Source organism: Lissotriton helveticus, chromosome 7 (genome assembly GCF_964261635.1).
Source record: "Lissotriton helveticus chromosome 7, aLisHel1.1, whole genome shotgun sequence".
In the NCBI taxonomy this organism is placed as follows: domain Eukaryota; kingdom Metazoa; phylum Chordata; class Amphibia; order Caudata; family Salamandridae; genus Lissotriton; species Lissotriton helveticus.
In genome coordinates, this window is record NC_136068.1 from 102,422,067 (window position 1) to 102,444,112 (window position 22,046).

The 22,046-nt window shown below is 49.1% G+C and overlaps 1 protein-coding gene across 7 annotated transcripts in view; it reads left to right on the plus strand.

Moving 5' to 3' along the window:
* Nucleotides 1-22,046, plus strand: part of DIDO1 (death inducer-obliterator 1) — a 337,891-nt gene that overhangs the window by 216,142 nt on the left and 99,703 nt on the right. For all 7 annotated transcript variants that reach the window (XM_078651622.1, XM_078651619.1, XM_078651623.1 and 4 more), the window contains one exon: nt 19,621-20,296. In XM_078651622.1, the coding sequence (XP_078507748.1) occupies nt 19,621-20,296 (676 nt within the window). The remainder of the gene's footprint in view (nt 1-19,620; nt 20,297-22,046) is intronic.

The window sequence follows — 22,046 nt, forward strand, 5'->3', positions numbered from 1 at the left end:
GACGCCGCTTTCGACGCTGATGGGAGATTTTTTCTTCTATGATCCGGCCCCATCTTTTCACCTTGAGTACCAGGAGATGGGTGGCAAGAAGGATTGGGAGGGGTCTGAGGACCCTCTGGCACGAGAGTGCCAGTCTAACAGGACTGGGCAGGTGAGCTTGAGTACGCCAGTGGTCTGGACACTTCGCCAGACACTGGTTTTGTCTCCCCTCCTACCGTGGCTACGGAGGTGGGGGTAGCCTATAGTGTGGTGTTGACGCGGGCTGCCAATGCCTTATCCCTTGAACTTCCCATCGCGGCCGTGAGGACTAACCTCCTCACTGAGGTTCCTAAAACCGCAAGCAAGCGCTGTGCAGCCTTTTTTGCCGTTTAATGAGGCCTTGTCTGACGTTCTTCTGGGCACTTGGGGTCCAGGCCCGCTACAGGTCCCCCTGTAGATAGGAATGTGGCCAGACGCCACCGCCCGGCTCCGGGAGACCCTTGCTTCCTGTCCACCCACCCCACCCCGAGAGTCTGGTCACCCAGGCTTCTAACTCCCAGACCGCATTCCCGACGGCTCCCCCAGATCGGGAATACAAGAGGTACGAACAGTATGGCAAAAATATGTTCTCCCTGAGTTTGGGATTGCGGTCAGTTAACACCGCGTGCCTCTTGAGCCGCTATACCCACTCTGTGGGACACGGTCGCGGCCGTGCTGCCACAATGTCCGGAGACTAAACTAGCCTTAGCGGAGGTTCGAGATGCGGCACGGTACTCCATCAGATGTGGGCTGGATACAACGGACTCGCTGGGTAGACCGATGGCAACGACGGTGGCGATTCATCGCTACGCCTGGCGGAGGTCCGCCAACTTTTCGGCTGATGTCCAAAACACTCTTATGGACATGCCGTTTGATGGCCGTCGCCTCCTTGGCGACAAGGCAGACGGTGCGCTTGAGCGCTTTAAGGACTCCAGGGCTACGCCCAAGTCCTTGGGCCTGTCGGCCCCGCACCAGCAGTCTGCTGCCTTTCGCCCCTTTGGTGGCCACGGAAGGGGCGCCCCCACACGTCCTGCCAGCCACGGGCCGCAGACTAACATCCAACGCGGTGGCGGACGTGTTAACCGCCGTGGAGGTGCCTGGGGACAACGGTGAGGCCAGCCCACATCCACCGCCGCCTCAAAGCCCTCCTAGTCCGAGCTTTCAGGCCCACGAGACGCCAGTGGGGGGCAGGGTTCACCATCGCCTCCTCCATTGGCGCAACATCACATCGGACAGGTGGGTGCTGCAAATCGTTCAAAGGGGCGACCCCTCCAGCCATGCCACCGCAGTACCCCACCGCGTGTCGGGGGGGAATCCCTTGAATCTTCTGCGAGAGGAAGTTAAGGCCATCTTGGCCAATAGGGCCATCGAGCGCGTTCCTGGGCCAGAGTAGGGTGTGGTTGTTACTCCCACTACTTTCTGGTTCCCAAGAAGGGCAAAAGGGGCCTACGCCCCGGAACGTCAACTGCTTCCTCCGGAAGGAGAGATTCAAGATGCTGACACTGGCTCAGGTCTTAGCTGCCCTAGACCCAGGAGACTGGATGGTCGCGTTGGACTTGCAGCACGCTTATTTCCACATCCCTGTCCTACTGGCGCTACCTGTGGTTCACTGTAGGCCACGAGCACTTTCAGTTTACCGTGCTCCCCTTTGGCCTTACCAGCGCCCCACGGGTGTTCACGAAAGTTATGTCGGTGGTCGCAGCTCATCTGCGCAGGTTAGGGGTGTCAGTCTTCCCCTACCTCGATGACTGGTTGAAGGCGGGCTCGCCCCAGACAGTTGTCTGCCACCTTCAGACTACGGCCGACCTCCTGCACCTGCTAGGGTTCTCCATCAATGTGCCGAAGTCGCACCTGTGTCCCCTCAGAAGCTCCTCTTCATCTGAGCAGTTCTAGACTCGGCGCAGTTTCGGGTTTATCCTCCCGAACAGCGGGTTCTGGATATTCAGGCTCTCATTCCGATCTTTCAGCCTTTATCCCGAGTCTCGGTCAGGTTGACGCTGCGGCTTCTGGGGCTGATGGCCTCCTGCATCCTTCTGGTGCATCACACCAGGTGGCGGATGCGGGCTCTGCAGTGGGACCTGAAGTTTCAGTGGGCCCAGCATCAGGGCAACTTGTCCAACCATGTCTTGATCTCGGAGGGCACTGCAATACGGTTGCAGTGGTGGCTCACGGACCGTGATTGGGTCCGCGTCCGATCCCTCTCCCTACCCCAGCCGGAGCACGTAGTTGTGACAAACGCGTCCCTCCATGGCTGGGGAGGCCACATGGGAGAGGCGGAGATCAGAGGCCTCTGGTCTCCGGCGAAGTCCCAGCTCCATATCAACCTTCTGGAGCTGCGGGCGATCCGACTTGCACTGAAGGCATTCCTCCCCTGTCCGGGGGAGTGTAGTGCAGGTGTTCACGGACAACACCACCGCCATGTGGTACTGCAACAAACAGGGCGGGGTGGGGTCGTGGACCCTTTTCCAGGAGGCTCTGTGCCTCTGGCAGTGGCTGGAACATCAGGGCGTGACCCTTGTGGTTCAACACCTGGCAGTTTCCCTGAACGCCAGGGCGGACGAACTAAGCAGTCTCTGCATGATGGATCACGAATGGCGTCTGAACTCGGACGTGGCACAAGGCCTCTTTCAGCAGTGGGGAGAGCCTTGGTTAGATCTATTCGCCACAGAAGAGAACGCGCAATGTCAACAGTTTGAATTTCCAAGGCGGCACTCGCTCGGAGACGCTTTTCGTCGCGAGTGGAGTTGCGGTCTGTTGTACGCCTTTCCGCCCAGAGTGCTGAAGATCAGGCGCGATCGGACCCAAGTCATCCTTGTGGCTCCGGACTGGGCACGGAGGTTCTGGTATCCCGAGCTCCTCAGCATGTCTGTCGATCCCCTGATTCGTCTGCCCCTTCAGGAGGACCTTCTGTCGCAGCAGCAGGAAACGGTCCTCCACCTGAACCTGTCCAGTCTCCACTTACATGCGTGGAGATTGAGCGGCGGCAGTTGAGGCCATTTGACTTGCCTCCTGAAGTCTGTAATGTCATTCTGGCAGCCAGGCGTCCCTCCACAAAATCGGTATACTCCTGCAGGTGGAACAAATTTGTGGCATGGTGCACAGCAAAGGCTGTGGCTCCCCTTTCTGCCCCTCTTTCAGCGGTTCTCCTTTTTCTTCTCTCTCTTGCCCAGCAGGGCTCTGCTCTTGGCACTCTAAAGGGCTACCTCTCTGCCATTTCCGCCTTCTTAAATGTAAAAATGTAAATGTAGTACTTGTATAGCGCACGTATCACCCCCGAAGGGGTCTCAAGGCGTTTGTACACATACCGCTGTGGAACCCTTCCTGGTTTTTCCCTGTGAAGTGCCCACTCCTGGGCACCCCCAAGGTGAAGCCAGGCATCCTAGCGCTGTTGGGGCCGCTGAGGAGATTAAGTAAGCTATTGCCCAGAGTTGCAGAGTGGGACCCATGACTAGAATAGGCACCGAGGCGAGAATTATCAGGTCCGAGGAAATTGAGCCCAAGACCCGCCGAGGTGGGAATTGAACCCTGGTCCCAGGCCAGACCTCTGCATCCGGGTCTGCAGCTCTAACCATTGAGCCACACTTCCCCACCTCTCTGCCATTTCCGCCGCCTTAAGGCTACCTGATCAGCCCTCTTTGTTCAAGTCCTAGTTGTAAATAGGTTTTTCAAGGGCATCACTCATGTTTCCTCCAGTTCCTTTCGTGATGCCTCAGTGGGACTTGAACCTTGTTCTAACTTTTCTGATGTGCACTCCCTTTGAGCCACTTCATAACTGTACTCTTCGCCTTCTTACTCTGAAGACCGCATTCCTGGTTGCCATCACCTCTGCCCTTTCTTCTAAGCCTCCTTTCCTTTCAGTCCATCCGGACAAAGTTGTGTTGCGGACCCGACCCTCTTTCCTCCCCAAGGTAGTCACAGCCTTCAACATCGGGCAGTCAATCACTTTGCCCACCTTCTTTCCGCATCCCTCGAAAGAGGAAGAGAGGCTCCACCGTCTGGACCCAAAACGTGCGCTCTCATTCTATCTAGATCGCACACGCCAGTTCCGGGTGGATGACCAACTCTTTGTTGGTTAAGTGGGCGCTAAGAAAGGGACGGGCGGTGCACAAACAAACCATTTCTCGATGGGTCGTCTTGTGCATCAAGGCTTGTTACTCTTTGGCTCAAAAGGAGACTCCTGTCAGGCTTATTGCCCATTCCACATGGGCCACGGCGGCTACTACTGCCCTGGGCCGAGGAGTCCCCTTGCAGGACATCTGTCAGGCAGCTACGTGGGCCTCGCTGCACACGTTCGCAAGACACTACTGCCTGGACAGCCAAGTCCGGAGAGATGGCTTTTTCGGCTGTTCCGTTCTCCAGGACTTCCTGGTGTGATCATTGGTTCGCAGACCCACCACCGGGGTTGGTATTGCTGGGGTATCTATTCTAAGGTAAGGAATCTAATACTAACCTGTTTCTTTCAGATGCACAAGTTACTTACCTTCGGTAACGATATATCTGTAAGAAACAGTAGTCCGTATTAGATTCCTTACCGCCCCACCCATCCTCCCCGTTCTGCGAACCGATATCTACGATTAAGGTCATCCCCTTTCAGGGCCCTAGTTTTTATGGCACCAGTGTTGGTTTCTATCGTGGCTCTGTGTTTTCTGGTGCGGAAAAGCTGTGTATAAGTACTGACTTCGGCGCGCGAGGGCGGCCTCTAAGTACTCCGGCGACGTTATCCTGGTGCCAAAGATGCAGACGATGGACACGGAGCCCCAGACGACGCCTACTGACGCGCAAGGGTACTGCTACGCTAAAGTTTCTGGATCCAGTCTGACGCCTGGGGGTATTCTAAGGTAAGGAATCTAATACTAGCTACTGTTTCTTACAGATATATAGTTACTGAAGGCAAGTAACTTGTGAAACAGGAACTGAAGCAGAAAATGCAGTACATTGAAGAAGGAGCAGTAGTAGATGCAGCGAGAGGCAGAGCTGCAGCGGGGTGTGTTGAGCCAAGAACTACACATGGGGTGTTCGCAATAGATGTTGCAAGAAGAGGAGTGGGAGCTGCAGCACAAATTTCAAAAATAAAATACTGCAGGTGGGCATGGAGAGATACTCTATGAATTAGTGAAAGGACATTTGTAAGCAATCAGCATGGTCATAAAACTGTCCGAGAAGAGGAGTGGAACTCCCGGGGAGGATGTGTCTTGCAACTGGAAAATAACAAGGAAAGAACCATCTTTATGTGACAGGCTCTGGGAGGAACGAGAGCTTTCCACCTGTAGTTCTAGCATTTATCTCTATTGAGGAAGGCAGACAAAGACTGCAGTATTCATGGTAGATCGCAAAATGAAGCCACCAGCACCCCTTGCTTCATTTATATGACGAGAAACAGATGAACTTGAAAAAGATGTTCTTCTTTTGAATACTGCCGTGAACGCTACCAATGCTTGTGCTGTTTCTGGAGTATTGCAGTGCTGGGAAGGAAAGGTTTGATGACGGCAAGGGTTCTGCAGCTAGCAGTAGTGACACAAGGCCCAGTGGGGACAGAGTTTTGATCCTCAGCCCTGGAATTCTGTTCAAAGGTCAATCCAATTTGTGCAAAAATCTGTACCTCCCTGCTGAAAACGGAATTAATTTACTTTTGAACTAATTGTAATTTGGAACCCCAGCCTTTGTGAATGGGATGAGAGCTGCCTGGCACCCTGAAGTTCATATTAATAGTCATAGATGAAAATCAAAGTAGACTGCAAGCCAGTGCCCTGCTGCTCCTCCCGTCTCCCTCCTCCCCCCACCCAGCAGGCGGCACTTGGCAAAAGTTGGCATTGTGATGCACCTGCACCCAATATATGGCCCTAATTCTGTGCAGGGTACGATACATCATGTGGGTATAATTAAATTGTACATATTTGAGGTGTGTTTTCCAGGACAGCTTTTTGGGAAACTGCAGCAATTTGTGCCACTCTCGGTCTGTGATTTTGTGGCCTACTACCCTCTCCCATTTGGCATTAAGCACGTCAATAGGTTTCCGTACCATCCCTTAACGTCTTGTAGAACCATTTCAAAAGTTGCCAGGTTGATTTAGCCGATTCCCAAATGCTGGAGCACTGCGTGGGTCAGAGGCTCCTGCCTCTTTCCCATAGACCTCGGCCTCTATCCCATAGATCTCTGAATGCCCTCCTCAGTTTCATGGGTGAGGATCTGGCATGGGGGCAGTTAATTTTTCACCGTGATCTCCATGTGAAGCACTGTGTGCATATGGAAACAGTCTCCCACTGTTCTCCGACGGCAGTCCACTTTGATAGTTGTACAGCTGTGAAGAAGGCTAAAGGATCTCCATGAGGAAGTCCCACAAGCAGTAGGGCAGGGGCATAGAGGGGATTTCTATTAGGTTGCCTGCAACATTTAAAACCAGCGGACAACAGGAGTAAATGGGTGTGGGATCTTCCCTGTTGGCTGGAGCAGCTTTGCCAGCAAGGATCCTTGGTTTGGCTCAAGTCCAACAGGACTAAGCTCTGCCAAATTTGCACCATCGAGTGACACATTGGAGCTGGGCTGCAATAAAGTATAGTTCAAAGTACAGAGCTCCTAACCCGCTTTCAAATGGTGGTCGCTGAAGGGTTTCTAGGGACTCAGTGGCGGCCTCTGTCCCGCATCAGCGACCTGAGGAGCTGAGGAGGAAGTCCAACTGTCCGAACCAGGATACTGGCACCCTAACCGGGAGGTTAATGACATTTTATAGTAACCGTGGGTGCATCACCATCCTAGAAATCGCAGTGCAGGCCATGGTGGGCCATTTTAGTGATCTCCAAAAGGCAATATATGATTTAAGGGGGCGCAAGCCCTACTAGATTGCTCTCCCACAGGTCCTCCAGTGTGTGGTATATATGGATAGCGGTCTACTTGAAGGTGGTGGGGGCTAAAGCTAGACCGGGCGGGTGCCTGGCCATGGTGAAAAACCATAGCCAACTGGAAACAGGCAGATCTTGGCTCGTTTTACTGGCTTGAAAGGGCATCAAACTCCTCGGAGTTGTACCATGTAATTGCCGTCTGAGGTTCCATCTGCCAGATAGAGCAATGGGTCATCAGCATAGAGCAATACTATATGTTCGCAGATCCCAACCATAATGCCCTTGCCTCTACCCTGTAGCCTAAGTAGCTCTGTCGGAGGCTCGATAGCAAAAGCAAACAGGAGGGTAGAGCAAGGACATCCCTCTAGCATGCCCCAGTATATATCGTATTGCCTTAAAATTGTAGTGCCCGTTATAACCCTGGCTGTCAGTTGGGTATATTACAGACACACTCATTTAACCCAGAGCTCTCCAAGACCCATTCGGAGCATGGCCTCCTCTAGGAAATCCGACTGGCCGGTGTCGAAAGGTCCGCAGACTTAATCATTGCTCTGGGATTAAACTGCATGTCAGGGTGGTATATAATATGATACAGCAACTGAAGGTTAAGGGAGGTATTCCAGGCTGGTGTAAAGCAGTTCTGGTCTGTATGAATTAGCTTCTGCAGTAATCTAGGTTTTCCAGCGTGAATCTTTCTGGATTCACTATGCTGTGCGTTATTCCGCAGTCTAGTGGTTGGGTCCGGAATCGTATTATTTTTTTTCTGGTTAGGGTTTTTTCGTAGCCCAGGTGGGCGTCGACTTCTCACCTTTTGGTGTCCTTCCTGTGACGTCCGCACGCTTCCTGCGGAAGCTCCCACCTTTGAGCTCCATCTTCAGATTCTTTTTTCTGCGTTGGGTCTGGATCGTCACTGTGAAGTTCCAGAATTTTTGTGAGGAAAAAGACACGAAAACCACGAAAAGGATTGGAGAATACTTCTCCAAGCAAGATCACTGAACCGGAACAACGAAGAGGAAGGAGAACATCGAAAACTTTGACGTCCAACGGAGAATGCGCCCCCTGTGCGCAGTAATGGACAAAACACCTTTCAAATTCTGCCACAATTGCCACCACAAGTACGCGCAGAAGGACCAGCATCTGGTTTGCAACCTCAGCCTGCCGGTCGACCACAAGAGCAAAGATTGCAACGCCTGCTCAGTTTTTACCCCGAAGACGCTCCGGGTAAGAGCGAGACGGAGGAGAGCCAACTACAACATGCAAGGCCAAGGGCAACCTCTGTCGCTTCGGGACTTGGGCCTCTCCAGACTGACCCTGACAGACTCTCGAAAATCAGAGTGAGACTCTCGAAAAACAGAGTCTAAGTCCTCGAAAGGAGCACTGGCGCTGAAACATGAAATATTCGACTGACGCAGCTGCATCCAGGGACAAACAGCCCAGCGGATCCATCGAAAAGGACTCCCAGTCGGCGAAATCCCAAGACAAACCTAGGTTGTTGAAGCACGTCCCTGAAAAGGCGCGCTCGTCGTCTAAGGAAAAATACCCGAAGGCGACTTCGACATCGAAGAGATCTTCCGAAACCCTCGATGCCGATCAGGCTGCCGAGATGGAGAGGAAGAAGAGAAGTCTCAAGGCCGAAATGGACAACATCCTGCAAAGGAAAAAGGAATTTGACGAACGGATGAAAAGGTTCACCATCCCGTCGAAGCCGACAACCATCGTAGAGGACGAAGAGGAGTTTGATGCCGAAGAGCTGCCGAAAACTCCGGAGCCCCAAGAAGAGGAAGAGAGCCTGTACTATTTTGAGGGAGAAGCCGAGGAAGACCGACAAATAAGTTTGGGCTCGGCATCCTCGGTGGCGCAGGACCTGGATTGGCAGGACCTCTATGCCGAAAGCCCAGATGAGGCCGTAGATACATATCCTTCGAGGGCTTCACCGCCAGATCACATTGGCATCTACAATATGGTCATAAACGTGGCAACAGCATATGGGGTGAAACTGGAGGAAGATAAACCAAAAGCCTGCTTCCTCTTAGAGAACCTGCTCCCAACACAAACTAGGAGTCAATTCCTCCCCATGCTACTAAGTGTCCTGGACCAGGGAAGGGAAGCATTCAAGCAGCCCGCATTCTGCAGGTCTGTCACACCTAGGACAGAGAAGAAGTACAAACACTCCTAAGGATCTACCATACATACAGGGATCTGTCACAGCTGACTCCATCATTGCAGCAACAGCCAGAAAGAGGGCCAACGTTCCCACAAACTCTGGCCCACCACCAGACAAGGAGAGTAAGAGGAATAGACCTCACTGGGAGGAAAATAGAGAGGAATGCAGCAGTCCACTGGCGCATTGCCAACTATAATGCCCTACTCAACAGGCATACGTACCAGCATTGGGACGAGGTCGGCCAGCTGCTCAAACACCTACCTGAGCAATACCAACAGAGAGCAACACACCTGGTGGAGGAAGGCAAGAACATAGCTAACTCATGCCTAAAATCAGCCCTGGATGCGGCAGACCCATCCAGCAGGCTCATGATGATTGGGTAACCGAAAGAAGGCTTTCCTGGCTGAGGATCTCAGGTTTCAAGCCCGAAGTCCAGAATAATATCCTGAACACACCCTTCAATGGAGAAACACTGTTCAGAGCGCCAGTAAATAAGAAACTGATGCAGCTCAAGAAGGAAAACAAAACTGCAAGATCTATGGGTGCGTTGCAGTTCAGAGGATTGATAAGGGGCACCCTGACACGGAGGCCGAACGGAAGGGGGGGACACCAGCCGTGTACGTCAACATCAGACATTCCAGCAGAGCTACCAGGGCGACAGCTGAACGCTTCAGGGCCAACAAAAACAAACCTGGCAATATCAGCCTCTGGGCCAGCCCTTTCGCGGGAGAGCGAATGGACGAGGTCAAAGAAAAGGGGGCCAGCAAACCACCCCTAAGTGACTCCGCTCCAAAAAACGTCCCCACCCACACACAATCTCTGGGCAGGGGGCACAACAAGATAAGCGAAAAAGGTTTACACGCACTCAGAACAGGGATCAACAAACATAACGCCAGTAGGAGGCAGACTAAAACACTTCTTCCAGGAGTGGAAGAAAATAACGACAGACAAATGGATACTGAACATCATACAGTTAGGATAGTGCATAGAACTGGAAAGGAAGCTTCCAAACAGGAAACCAAAAAGAAAGGCGCGCTCTGCAAAAGAACTAGCGCTGCTCCTAGAGGAAGCACAAGAACTTCTCCACAACGAGGCGGTAGAAAAAGTACCTTTTTTAAAGAAACAAACAAGGGAGTGTACTCCCAACTACTTCCTCGTGCCAAAAGTAGACGAAACATTAAGACCCATTCTTGATCTACGGTTCCTAAACCAATACATAAAAACTCAAAAATTCAAAATGACAACCCTACAAGAAGTCATCCCTCAGATAAGGGACGGAGATTTTATGTCCACCATAGACCTCAAAGATGCCTACCTCCACATTCCCATTAACAGGCGACACAAACATCTACTGAGATTTGCCATAGACAAAGCGCACTACCAGTTCACAGCCCTGGCCTTCGGACTAAAATCCTCACCAAGGGTCTTCAAGTGCCTCGCAGCAGTAGCAGTGCACCTACGGAGGGAAGGGATTCATGTATACCCCTACCTCGACGACTGGCTAATTAAAGCAAGCTCCTACAAACAATGCCAAAGACCTGCACAGCGGGTGACACAGACACTGATAGAACTAGGATTCTTAATACACAGGGGGAAATCCTCAATGGAACCAGTGAAGATCTTCCTAGGCGCACAGATAAACACCATACAGAACAAGGTGGTCCCCAGCAACAAGTGAACACTTGCCCTACTGAAGGAGACACGTCAATACCAGAAGGGGCGAGCTCTGACAGTGAAGACAGCGAGCAAGTTCATGGGGATGACGGCGTCCTGCATACACTAGTCCCCAATATACGACTCCACATGAGACCATTCCAGGAATGGCTACAACAGCAACGGTCACAAGCTACAGGGAGTTGGGAACATCTAGTGGTTGTAACGTACGCAGTGCAAGAGGAGATAGCGTGGTGGAACAAGGAGAACATAACCAAGGGGAAGCCTTTAACACCACTAAACCCAACAGTGACCATCACCACAGACGCATCACAGAGGGGATGGGGCGCACACATGAATCAGCTCAAGTTGCGGGGTCTGTGGACTCAAACAGATGTGATCAAGCACATCAATCACCTGGAACTAAAGACCGTGTTCCTTGCCCTAAAAGCCTTCCAGAAACACCTGTACAGGCAGAGAGTGTTGATACAAACCGACAACACTACAAAAATGTTCTAAATCAACAAACGGGGAGGAACACTATCCAACCTAGCGCTGGAGATATGGAGATGAGCCATCCCACTAGAGATAGACCTCCTGGCTATACACCTACCAGGAAAAGACAACGTGGAGGCAGACAGGCTCAGCATACAGACTTCAGCATCCCACGAGTGGGAGCTCAATGCACAGGAAACGCAAAAGCTGTTCAAGAAGTGGGGGACACCAAAAATAGACCTATTTGCAACACCCCAGAATGCAAAATGCCAGTACTTCGCATCCAGGGGAACAGTCCCAAGGGAATGCTCCATGGATAAGCTGGTCGAAAACATTTGCTTACGCTTTCCCCCCAATACCACTGATACACAGGGTACTCAACAAATGCAGAACCAGCAACATGACACTGATTCTGGTGGCACCACAGTGGGCCAGGCAGTCCTGGTTCTCACAAATAGTGGAGGTGGCGCAGGGACCACCTCACAACTTTGCAAAAAGAAAAGACTTGCTCACCATGCAAAACGGGGAGGTACTTCACCCAGAGCCAAAGGGCCTCTGCCTAGCTGCGTGGCTCCTGAAGACTGCGCGTGCTACGGGAGGCAAGGAGACCTACCTCACGGAGGTGCTATGTGGCAAATTGGAAGAGATTCACACAATGGTGCATCAGGAAAAAGCTACACAAAAGAATGACCAAGGAATCAACCATGCTAAAATATTTAACACACCTGCTAAAAGCGAACCTAAGCTCTACCTCGCTTATAGTACATCTGGCAGCGATAGTGGCCTACACAAGAGGAGAGACGGGAAAGAGCTTCTTTACATCCCAAGTAGTAAAAAAAAAAGCGATTCCTGGAAGGGGCTAAAAGGATGGCCACACCAAAAAAGATGCCGCCACCGGCATGGAACCTTAATTTAGTCCTAACAGAGCTTATGAATTTGCCTTTGGAACCTATCCATAAGGCCTTACTACAAATGCTCACAATGAAGACAGTTTTCTACTGGCAATCACCTTGCTACGCGGGGTAAGCGACCTGCAAGCGCCAACACTTCAAGAACCCTACATCCAAATACACAATGACAGGGTGTTAATGAGAACGGACCCGCACTTTGTCAAGATTCTACATGAACCAAACAATGCAGATACCAAGCTTCTTTCAGAACCCATCCACAAGCGCAGAGAGGGCACTGCACACTGGACGCTAGAAGGGCAGTAATGCATTACATTGAAAACTAAAGAGCACAGGTAAACAAAGCAGTTCTTTGTGTCCTTGGCAAGCAGTTTTATGGGAAGGCCAGTAACAAAGGGCACCATTGCACGATGGATCGCACAGACTATACAATTCTGCCACAAGCAGGCAGGGCAATAACTACTAGGAGGGGCACAAGCCCACTCTACTAGGAAGAAGGGAGCAACAATAGCCTTACTGGCTACACACCCATTGAAGACATGCCTGGCGGCAACATGGGCTTCAGTGCACACGTTCAGTAAGCACTATTGCGTGGATATACAAATGAACAAGGAAGCACAAGTAGGACAGAAAGTGCTTCACCATATATTCAACAACCAACGTTCATCTTCCACACAGCCGCCACAAACATAACAAACTGCTACAAAGTCTATGCACAGCATAGTGAATCCAGAAAGATTCACGCTGCAAAATGAATAGTTTCTTACCTGTCGGTATTGTTTTGCAGCTTGAATATCTTTCTGGATTCACTAGCGAACCCACCCACCTCCGCTAGAAAGATGAGACAGGAGGAGGAGGGAATACAAAGACAATATACAGTCAAAACTCTTTAAAAGAGACAAATTTGGAGTTCTTTGAAAAATAATGAAGAACCTGAAATGAGTGGAAAAGGAAGAATAACTATGACACAAAAACCAGCCAAAAAGAATCCGAAGATGGCGCCCAAAGGTGGGAGCTTCTGCAGGAAGCGTGTCGATGTCACACGAAGCCTCACTGGCACTTCTACTAATGCCCCACCACCAGACAATGATCTACATTTAAATTTCCCACATCATGCACATTGTCCACTTTATTTATGGACAATGTGCACAGGGTGGGAATTATGGTGTGCTGCGCAGTCTTACACTACGGCCTGGTACGTGGCAGCTTAACAGACATGCTGCAATTTCTTGATTTTGCCTGCAAGAAAGTGTCACTCGTAGTTGAAATTTCACGCATAATTACACTGACATTATGAAAATGTCACGCATCAATCTGAAACCTTGGCAGCTAAGCTACCATACGAGTCATGCAACTTTGAGAACTCATTAAAGTACTATTATCCAAATATTAAGACTGGAGGACTACTCTAGCTGCTCTCTAATTTTTATTGGTCTGCTTACACCCCAGGGAATGGTTTAACATTCATCAAAACTGCATTAAATGAGGATTTTGGGGAGGGGAGGATGGGATTCGGCTCGATTTCATGTTCTGTTGGCAGTACTCAATAGCTGAATCATGGTGGTCTACATGGAGGCCCCTTTCTAAATCGTACTAAGTGTTTTCTGTCTGGCAGAATACCAGGATTCTGGTTGGCTAGGGCTTGCGCCTAAGCCAGGCAGAAAGCACCACTATAGCCCAGGTAAGAGAGCTACACACTGAAGCTAACCCCTGCTCACGCTGAAGATAATCCCTGCTCAGGTAGGTTGGCACGAGCACGAGTCAGTCTTATCCCAGAGGCAATGTGTAAAGCATTTGCGCAACACCCACTCACAGCAGCAACACACGAGGCACACCACAAAGGTAACTCCACACACGGTTATATAAATATAGCCTCTGTATTAACATAAACACATTAGAAAATAATCACAAATGTACCCTGTGCCATCTGGCACTAGGCAATACTTCACATGTGATTATATACATGACAGGGCCAATCGGGCACTGTCAGAACCATTAGAAAGCACTAGTAGCAAATATAAAACCACCAGCAATTTTGGTAAAATACTGTACTCCACATCACATTCGGCTTAAACACATTATGCATCCATACAAGGGCCTTGCGAGCTACCAACACCTCTGTTGCTCACAGGCCAACTGGGCTTCCTCTTCCTCGCTGCCCTTTGTCCATCAAGAGTCAGTGCGCTAAGCTGCCACTACATCAGGCCCAACAGGCTGGCCCCAGAAATGGGGGACGAAGGGGTCACCCACCCGTGTGTCTCCTGAGACCAAAATGATGCCCCCTCAACGTTGCAGCTGCCTGCAACCAGGCGGTGCAGCTGTGCAACAAGTAGGTACCAACAGAGTGCCTCTAGCTGCCTCTGCAGCTAAGACCATGTGCGCAATGCACTATGGGGGGGGCGGGGTGCAGCTCACCCCTTCCTCTTATCAAACACAAAGGAATGTTGCTGCAGCTGCCCGCATTCTGGCGGTGCAGCTGAGTTGCCCAAAAGTCAGCACCACCAAGGTGCTTTGTGAGCCCCCCTCACCGAGGCACCTCTTGTAAGGAGATCAGCGGGCACCAATTAGGCACCAACAGTGCTCTGCACCAAGCCCCCACTCACCGGGGTTCTTCTGTGCACCCGGCACCAACAGCGTGCCTCGGGAAGCCCCACTCAGGGGACTTCTTTCTCCTTCTCTGTGGCGGAGGCGAGCCCACGAGGCTCAGCTTCCTCCTGCTGCTGGTATCCTGCCCCCAACCAGGCGCAGTTACGCCTGTCTTCCTCTTAGTGGCAGGAAGAGCCTACGAGGCTTGGTCTCTGTTGCGGGAGCTCTGCCCCCGATCAGGCGGACTTACCTGACTTCAAGTCCGTGCATGGGCTGTCCGGCATCGGGAGTGAAGTCTCCTGTGGTTCCGCACTCCTCCTTTGGTCCCACAGGACATAGCAACACGGGGTTGCCTCCCGTGATACGGTAGACAAGGGTATGGAGCGCAGCCTCAGTTGTCTGTTTCTTTCTTGGGGCACCACACAGGGTTCCCACTGGGAACACTGGAGCCCCGCCCACTTCCAGGCACAAGCTTGCCTGACTTCCTGCTTCGCCGTTCTCGGCGAAGCTTCTGCCAATTCTGTGGGCTCAGGAACAATAGAACCAAAATGGCCCACCATGCGCTCCTGGCCCACAGGCATAGCGCTCGCCCTGTGCCAACAAGCAAGAGCCCACTTATGGGACTCAAAGGACCAGGAAGACCAAGCAACCACCAGGCGCTTGATGCAGAATACCCTCTTAAGGCAGAGGTCTTCAAACCTTTTTACTCTGAGCTCCCCCCCCCCCCCCCTCCCCCCAAGCAAAATATTTTAAGGTCAGGCCCCCCCATCCAAAACTTAATGGCAAGGATTGGGGGAGCTGGGGGGACATGGCTGTGTGCACGGAGCAGGGCTTATGACATGATTTCAGGAATACTTTTTCTATAGCTTATGAACCGCACTAAATATGAGACTTAAACAGCAAATGCATTAAAAAAACAGATATTATCCCAAACAACCTGCTCCACATAATTGGGGTGTTGTGAGCCCCTCATACTCTTTGACCCCAATGCAACTATACCTGCTGCACTAATAAACTTCAGTCCTGATTAGCAGACTATCTCCTCTGCATCTTTTACCTGTTCCCCACCATGACGGATCATCACCTAGGTCCTAATGCTTGAAAGTAAAATAGGCTCTGATGCCCCTTTTTTAAAGGTAGACCGTCATAACTGTGATGCAGTGGGCCCCTCAAATCCCTGGGCCCCAGTCCTGCTACATCTACTTCCTTAATGATGACCAGCAGTGGCCACTTACACACTTGGCAGCAGTACCAGATTCACTAGTGAATGTCACACTTATGTTGTCCCCTTCTTAGGGGTGTCTGAAGAAGCTGTCTCTGGCCATTTGTAAACACAAAAATGATTCTCCATACATGCTCCCTATTCTGGGCCTTCTCTTTGACAATATCTATGACTCGCTCCTTTCCTCTGTCTCCTTGTCCATTACCGTGAGGCCCCAGGTATCAAGAGGATTAGGGCACTGCATCTGAATGCAACCCTGGTGCCCTTCTACCTGCCTCCCCATGGACTCGCCTTTCACAATGCCCCTGAATGGTTAATATTGGCTTTGAGATGCCTTTGCCTGAAATCGAAGGGTGTGGTAGTAGTGCAGAAAGTTTAAAAAGTAACCAGCCTTCTTACCCGCGATTAATTGATTGAGTCACTTAAAGCCAGGGCCACTGGAATTATGAGTTTGTGCTGCAGCAGCAGCGTTTTCCACATAATTATCAGTTTACTGCATTTGCTACATAATCTGCAGATTTCAACCAAAAAACTTGATTCTAGCTCAAACGGAACAAAAGTTACTTAAAGCATGACAAAGTGTTCCGGAGCAGTGGAAGGCTCTTTGCAAAGAGTGACTGGTAATCTTGTATTTGCTTACTGCTGAATTTGGGTGTTAAACTGGTACTAATGAGGTGAAATATTTCCCTGACAGCTTTACCATGAGTTAAAATAACAGAATAATGAAGTAATGTTAACCACAAAATGTGGCGCATTGTGCTGAATAATTTACCTTTTCTTGCTGCATAATTTAGTCAAACCTGCCTCATAATGTTGCCCTCATCTGCTGAATAAACCCATGGCTCGGCTTAAAGGTTCATGGTGGCAAAGATCTATTGTTTTTTGAGAATTAATATAAGGATGATATCAACTGAGATCTGAAATACTGGAGACACTTAATGTCTGCATTAAAGACAGTTGAATTACTTCTTACTAAAAAGTATATTTTGTAAGAACTTGTTTCATCTCAATCACTGCATCATTTTGCAGCAGCCTAGCTTAGAGTAAGTAAATACTGTTTTAAAATAATGACTTAAATATTCACAGTGCTTTCTGCCACAGGCTGGGACCTCATAGCACTATAAACAGTAACATTGGAATTATGTGGCAGGAGAAGGCCAAATTATGCAGCATAGTGGACTAAATTCTGCAGCAAGCAAAGGCGATTATGCTCCATAATGCTGTATATTTTGTGATAGCATTACTTTGCTATATTTACACTTGTTAACCCTATCCTGGACTTAATTGCCCCTCATAAGTACCACATTAACAGCCACATATAGCAATAAGCAACAGAAAGGTTACCAGTCAACCTTTTGAAAGGGCTGTCCACTGTGAGGTAACATGTGTTGCTGCATTTTTAGTAAATCTTGATCCGTTTGAGCTAGAAACAAGTTTTTTTGTTATCTGCAAACTATGCAGCAGATGATGGATTATGTGGCAAATGTGGAAATCACTGTGGACGATCAGCCAGGCTAGCTTGAATCCAGTGCCAAAGTGAGCAAGGGACCCACGTTTTGCATACCCTGCCAACTTGAGGCGAACAAAGCAAAACCACGTGGGTTCCTCCCGGGGCCCAGCAGTAACCCTGGGTGTAGTTTCCGTAGTAGCACTACATGTAGCTACGCATACTGTGTAGTGCGGTAAGGAAAATGCTTTTCACACTGATTGCACAGTGCCGGATGCTTGTCTGCACTCTGCAATCATTGCAAACGGCATCTTGCACAGTGCAAGTGATTGTTTTCTGCTGCTCGAGTAATTTGTACTCCAGCAGCAGCTTTCTCAACGCGGACTTGTAGTTTCTCATTGCGGTCGGTCGCAAGCATATGCAACTACTCACAATGAGAAACCTGAACTCACCGCTTTGAGAATCTCGCCGGGAGGTTTATTTTCCACGCTCTCAATCGGCAACTTGATGATTGTGAACGAGGAAAAAGTCATGCAGGGATGTTGATTTTGCTCGCTCGCGGTCTTCAACTTGACATTGAGGACCGCAAAAGAATGCACCCTACGCTACATGTTTTTGCACTGTGCTACGTGCAGTTCGCGTAGTAGCTCAAACTACGCACGCTCCGCGAGCGTAGTACTACGTCCAGGGCTACCGAGCAGTCCAAGCAGGCACACTGCTCCAATTCAGCAAATTTTCAAGAGGTCGCAGCCCCAATATTTATACCAGGCTGTATCTGTGTTTTTGCCCTGGCACAGGGCTTGGAAATGCAGCCCCAACTGTATCTGGGTGGTTTGGGAGCATTTTCTTTACAGTGCTCACACCCTCCTTTGTCAGGTTGGGCTCTGTCCTAAGACACACAACAGGGGGGCGGAGCCAGCATTGAACAAGGCAGGCACAGACCTATTCAGGGGCTACTCCTCCCACTACTTCAAATGCAGATCTGCCGATTCAACCTAGCCCTGACTCGCCCAGCCCCTCTGGAGCCACACACCTCACCAGCCCCTGTCACTCCAGAGCCAGACATGCAATACACATCAGGCAGGCAAAGGCACATAGCACACAGACATGCCAGCTTCTAAAAGTGGCATTTCTAAAATAGTGATCATAAATCTGTGCACACCATTACGCAGCATTTATTATCACTATTGCAAACTTGACCACGCTGCTCCTTTATCAGGAAATCCCCAATGCATTCCTATGAGAGGGCAGCCTGACAGCAGTAAGAAACCAAAATGGCTGTTTGTCACTACCAGCACATGTCACACACGTAAGGTACATGTCCTACCTGTCTGAAAGAAACCGGTTAGTATTAGATTCCTTACGTTAGAATATCCCCAAACTACTGTTTCTTACAGATATATCGTTACCGAAAGTAAGTAACTTGTGCTTTACCTACAATGCACCCTGCCCATAGGGCTAGCTAAGGCCTACCTTGGGGGTGACTGACCTGCAGTAAAAGGGGGGGTCACAAATGTGGCAACCACGTTGCATGCCACATCACAGCAGCAGTAAACTGCGCACACAGACCTTGCAATGGCAGAGGCCTCAGCCAGTTTAAAAGGCTACTTTGGTGGGTGGCGCATTCAGCGCTGCAAGCCCATCAGAATTTAATTTACTGGCCCTGGGTATCTGAGATACCACTTTACAAGGCGGTAAATTAAATACGCCAAACAGGTGTAGATCAATCTTACCATGGTTACCACAGAGAGCACACACGCTGTACATTGGACAGCAGTGCTAAAGTGCCCAGAGTCCTAAAACCACTAACGCCAGGTCAGAAAAAGTCTAGGAGGAAGGCAACAAATTCAGGGATGACCCTGCAAAAAGGGCCAAATCCAACAGTGAGCCACCCCCAATTTATACATGTTTTCTTATTAATGCTACCTCACTTTTGAGTCTTGTTTTGTATAGCTTTATTTTGTTTTCAGTAATATTCTTGCGATACCATAAACTCTACTACGTATGATTAACATCAAGCTCTTTATTGGATGCAGCTGAAGTAGTATGAGTGCTGTTTCACACACTAATACTGGCTTAGTGGAAATATTAATATTTTGGCAGAGTGTTCTATCTGCTGACTCCTGCAATAACTTGCTCCGCAAAGTAAATGTTTATCTGATGCCAGAATCACTTGTTTCTAGCGAATAGTTGTAAATATGGGACAATTGGTGAGCGTATTGCTCTGCTTAATTCCTGCTGTGTTGTTACATGAGTTTCCACACTTTTGATTTTGCAAATTGTTTTAACAGCTGGTAAAGAAGAAGATGCTAAACCAGTGGAACCTGTACCTCCGACACAGAATATGGCTTCTCCCACTGCTCCTACCAGCATGAAGAAACGTATTGCTGCCCTGCCAAGAATTCCAATGCTGAAAAGACCCTTGCCATCTGATCCTCAACAGTCGCAGCCAACAGTGAGACTGTCCCCATTGAACTCGAACAACCACTCCACGCACTCCCCACTGACTGCCGCTAGTTTAGCGCCGTCTAGAGTGTCTCCGGCGCCATCATCTGTGGATGCAACACCAGCTTCTAAAAAGATCATGTTGTCTTCTAGTTCTGCTGATGTTAAAAAAACTGACTGTTCTTCTCCATCCCCTAGCCCTGCCCGAGCTGTAAAAAAGGCTGAGAACTCTTCTGGTTCAGCGGGAGTTGGTAAAAAATCTGAGGGTCTCTCTGCTCCTCCTGTTTCTGTGGGGGTTGCTAAAAAAGCAGAGGGTCCTGTTGCGCCCCGTGGACCTGTGGGTGCTGGTAAAATGGCAGAGTCTCCTTCTGCACCTGGCCTTGCAGTGACTTCAAAAAGGGTAGAAGGTCCCTCCACTTCAAGCTCATCGGCAAAACCTGCAGCAAATCCCAGTCACCCGCAGCCTAACTTGCAAATGCGACTGAATATACGGCGTTCCCTAAAGGAGATTTTATGGAAAAGGTAGGTTCTTATTTCTGTTATCACTTTACCCGCGTATTTATTTTTTATCTACTCTTATATAAGAATATTACTTTGTAACATTCTAGGGTGGATGGTCCTGGAATCTTGCTAAATTGACTGGAAGGCTCTGTAATTGTGCAAATAAGATTTTCTTTCTATTGTCCCCACTATTTCACTGTTCAGAGTGTATTTTGCCCCCTTAGTGCACCACTTTTTGTCTGAATGGTAATGCATGAGGTTTCTAGACTATATTATATAATGTTTAGGCAGTTAAGCTTTTTTGAGATGATAGCCATTCCACAACTTAACATCTTAATTCCTTCATTGCTCGCTCTTGATTGTGTTTATTGCTGTTGGCTTCTCACCCCGCATCTATGGGAAGGCGAGAAAGACCTGGGTAAACAACAATTGGAGAGGGCAATTAGTAGTTGTATTAAGCATGGCAGCATGTGGGAAGTTAAATATTCTCATTAATTGCCTCCTTGTCCTACCTTCCCCTCTCTTCACTCATGCACTGACCAGGTCTACTCCACTTTGCTTCTGAACTTAGAATGCAGTTGAGCAGCAAGTAATGCGTGCATTAAAGTACCTTTGGTTAAAAGTTTTAATATCCAATACACACTAGTCGCAAATCACAACCATTGCCAAGCCAATAGTTTTGGCCTCAGCAAGCTGCTGCAGTGGTTACGAAGGTCACAAAAAGATAAATGCATGTCCTCATTTAAACATAGGTGTACCTCGAACAAGTAGTGATGTCCTTTGTATTTTCAAGCACATCACATGTGAAGCTTGTTGGTTCAAAGAGGAGGAAATTTGGACTTGAATTACTGTAACCTGAAAAAATCTCTTAAGCACAAGGATTTCTTTAAAAAAAGATCAAGAACTAAAAACGTTAAGTAAGGTATTGGTCTACCAGCACTGGCGATGAAGCACATTTCTATTTAGGTGGATGTTCACATGTAATCATGCGTCGGTGCAAGAGAGACAATGGCTCAGGGAGACGTGGATTTGCAGCTAAAGCACCTGTATTTCCTTTGGGCCAGATTTGCGCTATGTGTAACTGCAAAAAATAAACCCCCTGCTGTATACTGTGGTGGGCAAAAGCATATGTTGATAGACAGTTGAAAAGGGATGGCCCAAAGCACTCTGTGTGTATGTATATGTTAACATTTATTTATGTTTTTATTATTTTATTAGATGACTGATGAGAAGCCCTAGCCAAAGGGAAGAGCTAAAAATGGAGTTGATCATTAAACATTTTGGCTGTAAGCTATATTTGATCAAACATTTAAGTATAGATGCGTTGCTACCTGGAGAAGTATATCTTTCAGAGACACCAAGCGACATGAAAAATAAGTAGTGTATAACTGTTTTAGGACTGTTATTTTGGATTGTAGATTATGCAGTTTTACAATCATTTAGGGAGAGGCTTGAAATGACATAAGGAGACACAGAACTGTAGAGGCTTTCAAGGACCCCGGATGCTCAGTGAAGTGTGTGGTTAAGCTTAATGGAGAGGAGTGGTTATTTAAAGGATCAGGTTCTTTATTCCCGCTTGTGCACACGTGAAGTAATGTAATGTGCTGGTCATTACATCATGAAATGCTCTTTACACTTACAAAACATTAACGAACCGGACATACAATTATAGTAGACATTTCAAAATAAAATGTTTAATGTTCTAGTCACTCCCGTGCTGAGCTTCATTTTAAATGCCTCCTCCCCAGCCACGTGATAGCACTGGCTTCTT